At 29.0% G+C, this 2172-nt stretch overlaps 1 protein-coding gene across 1 annotated transcript in view; it reads right to left on the bottom strand.

Annotated features, from left to right (window-relative positions):
* Positions 1-564: 564 nt before the first annotated feature.
* Positions 565-2172, bottom strand: part of LOC119830147 — a 7325-nt gene continuing 5717 nt past the window's right edge. The window contains exon 7 of the mRNA XM_038353042.1: positions 565-1548. Coding sequence (XP_038208970.1) covers positions 1340-1548 — 209 coding nt within the window. The 3' untranslated portion in view covers positions 565-1339. The remainder of the gene's footprint in view (positions 1549-2172) is intronic.

The raw sequence follows: 2172 nt of genomic DNA, 5'->3' as shown, positions 1-2172 counted from the left end.
CAACCTTGCGCCTCCGCCATAAAAGTTAGCTGTTAAACTAAGCGGCATAACGAATTAAGCTTTAATCGAATACGATAAGGTTTGTTTTTTCTTGAGTCGAGACTTACTCAATGAATTCGATTATAGCGGTAAGCGTAAGCTTACATTTTTTGGGCAGTACTTTATGATTTTTGTTCTTATTTGTTCTGAATTATGGTTATTTTACACATCTGTCATTTTCTTTTTACATCCACGACGTGTTAAAAATAAAAATTTTATGAATAAGAAAATCAATCAGTTTAACAGTACTGTTATTCAGTTTTATTTTTTAAAGATTTTTTTGATAAACTTGCTTCTGTCATATTTATATAGATAATACATTGATGAATCATTGAAATAAAAGCTTTTCATTGAATAAATACTTCATTTTGTACATCTGTAACATGTTCTTTCTTCATAGACATTTTTGCCAAATATTTTCAATATCAGGTCCCCATACCAAGAAAAGTACCTAAGAACTACATATACTTAATGTTTTATTCATATTCATACCGTTAAGTTTAGGAGGTAAATAAAAGGACAATAAAATATTAACTAAATATTTAATGACCCAAAACACCATCACCAAGTACAATGTCATTTGTTTAAACGATTTTCAACAAAATAAAAAGACACAGTCTCGTGTAAAATCAACAAAATTAACAAAATATTTTTCATAGTAAATAATGTTTGCAAAAAAAATAATATTAAGTACATAGTATATAATTGAACCGTAAATATAAAAAGGAATAATGTATTAACATTCCCTTTGTTATATTATTGTGTAGAAAAGTTTGATTTTATTGTTGATTATTTTAATCAATCCAATGGTACAAAATTGGAAGTTAAAATGTAATATATTTTATAGGAATTTAAATGGAAACTTACTACATAAATGTAAACCTTCTCGTAATATTTTTATTTTAATAAATGCATTGTTCAAATGCTTAATATTCTGGACCCTAGAACATGTCTAGAAATTATAAAAGAAATGTATTTAACGCGTAAGAAAATATTCAGTATATGGTAGTTTATATTAATTAATTGTGTATTATTCTCATTGAAATATACACATAGTAACGTTTATAATCGTTAATTGTAAAAAAATTGTATTGTATTATTAATAAAAAATGTCAAAAATAATACATAAGTCACAAAAACGAATAAAAAAGAAAAATCGCTCGATCAATTGATTTAGCGCCATCTATACGCCACACAATAAACTAAAATAAGAGTATAATTTATACTAATTATATCACTGACAAGAATATGTTTTAGTACGAAGGTAATCAAATTTATTAGGAACAATGCATGAAAATCATTAACGCATTAGTTTTTTCTCCAGTGCTGCCCACATCGGGTCTAAGGGAGATTCGTACGGATTGCAAAAACCGCCATCTCTGAGCAGGTTTTGCGAGAATTCACCGAACACAACGTAGTCACCCGCGCTCTCGTCAGATGGCAGCTTGTTGCGGCGGCGCCCCGACGCCAAGCGGACACTCTGCATCATTGCTGCGGACTTCTTGCGTTCTAAAATCGAATAATGAAACTAAAATAATGAAATGGAGATGTTAGTTAAAATTGGGTACGAATGTAAAAAATTCAAAGATTTATTATTATTAGAATAACATAAATTTCTTTAACAAGTTTTAAATAAAGGCATAAAAATCACAATAGCAATTAATACGTCACATACGAGCATAAAAAATCAGTTAACAATAGGAAATAAAAAAAAAAAAAACCATTTTAAAAGAAGAATTCGATAAGAAAGTTACAAAGAACAAGATAATCTTGCATAAAAACAGGGAATTGGTTCTATTTAGCAAAATGATGCTAAGGTCACAGTTTAAACAAAAATTTCCCAGTAGCTGGACCGGTAGTAATCTGAGAAAATGTGCATGATATCCAGCAAATTCGCTGAAAACGACAATACTTGTTCGATTGTATGACACTACAGAGTACTTAATTATTATTCTGTGACTACAGAACATAGAGGAGTTCAGTCAGCGCATACAATGAGAAGTGGTGGCTCAGTGGCATACTCAGTAAATCCGAACATTTATTATTTTTTTTTTTTTTATTATTTAATATTTAATAATTACACAATAACAGATAATATGAACTGCAGGCCTACACTAAGGAAACTTGTATCGT

Source organism: Zerene cesonia, chromosome 11 (assembly GCF_012273895.1).
Source record: "Zerene cesonia ecotype Mississippi chromosome 11, Zerene_cesonia_1.1, whole genome shotgun sequence".
In the NCBI taxonomy this organism is placed as follows: domain Eukaryota; kingdom Metazoa; phylum Arthropoda; class Insecta; order Lepidoptera; family Pieridae; genus Zerene; species Zerene cesonia.
This window is presented reverse-complemented; position numbering and strand designations above follow the sequence as displayed.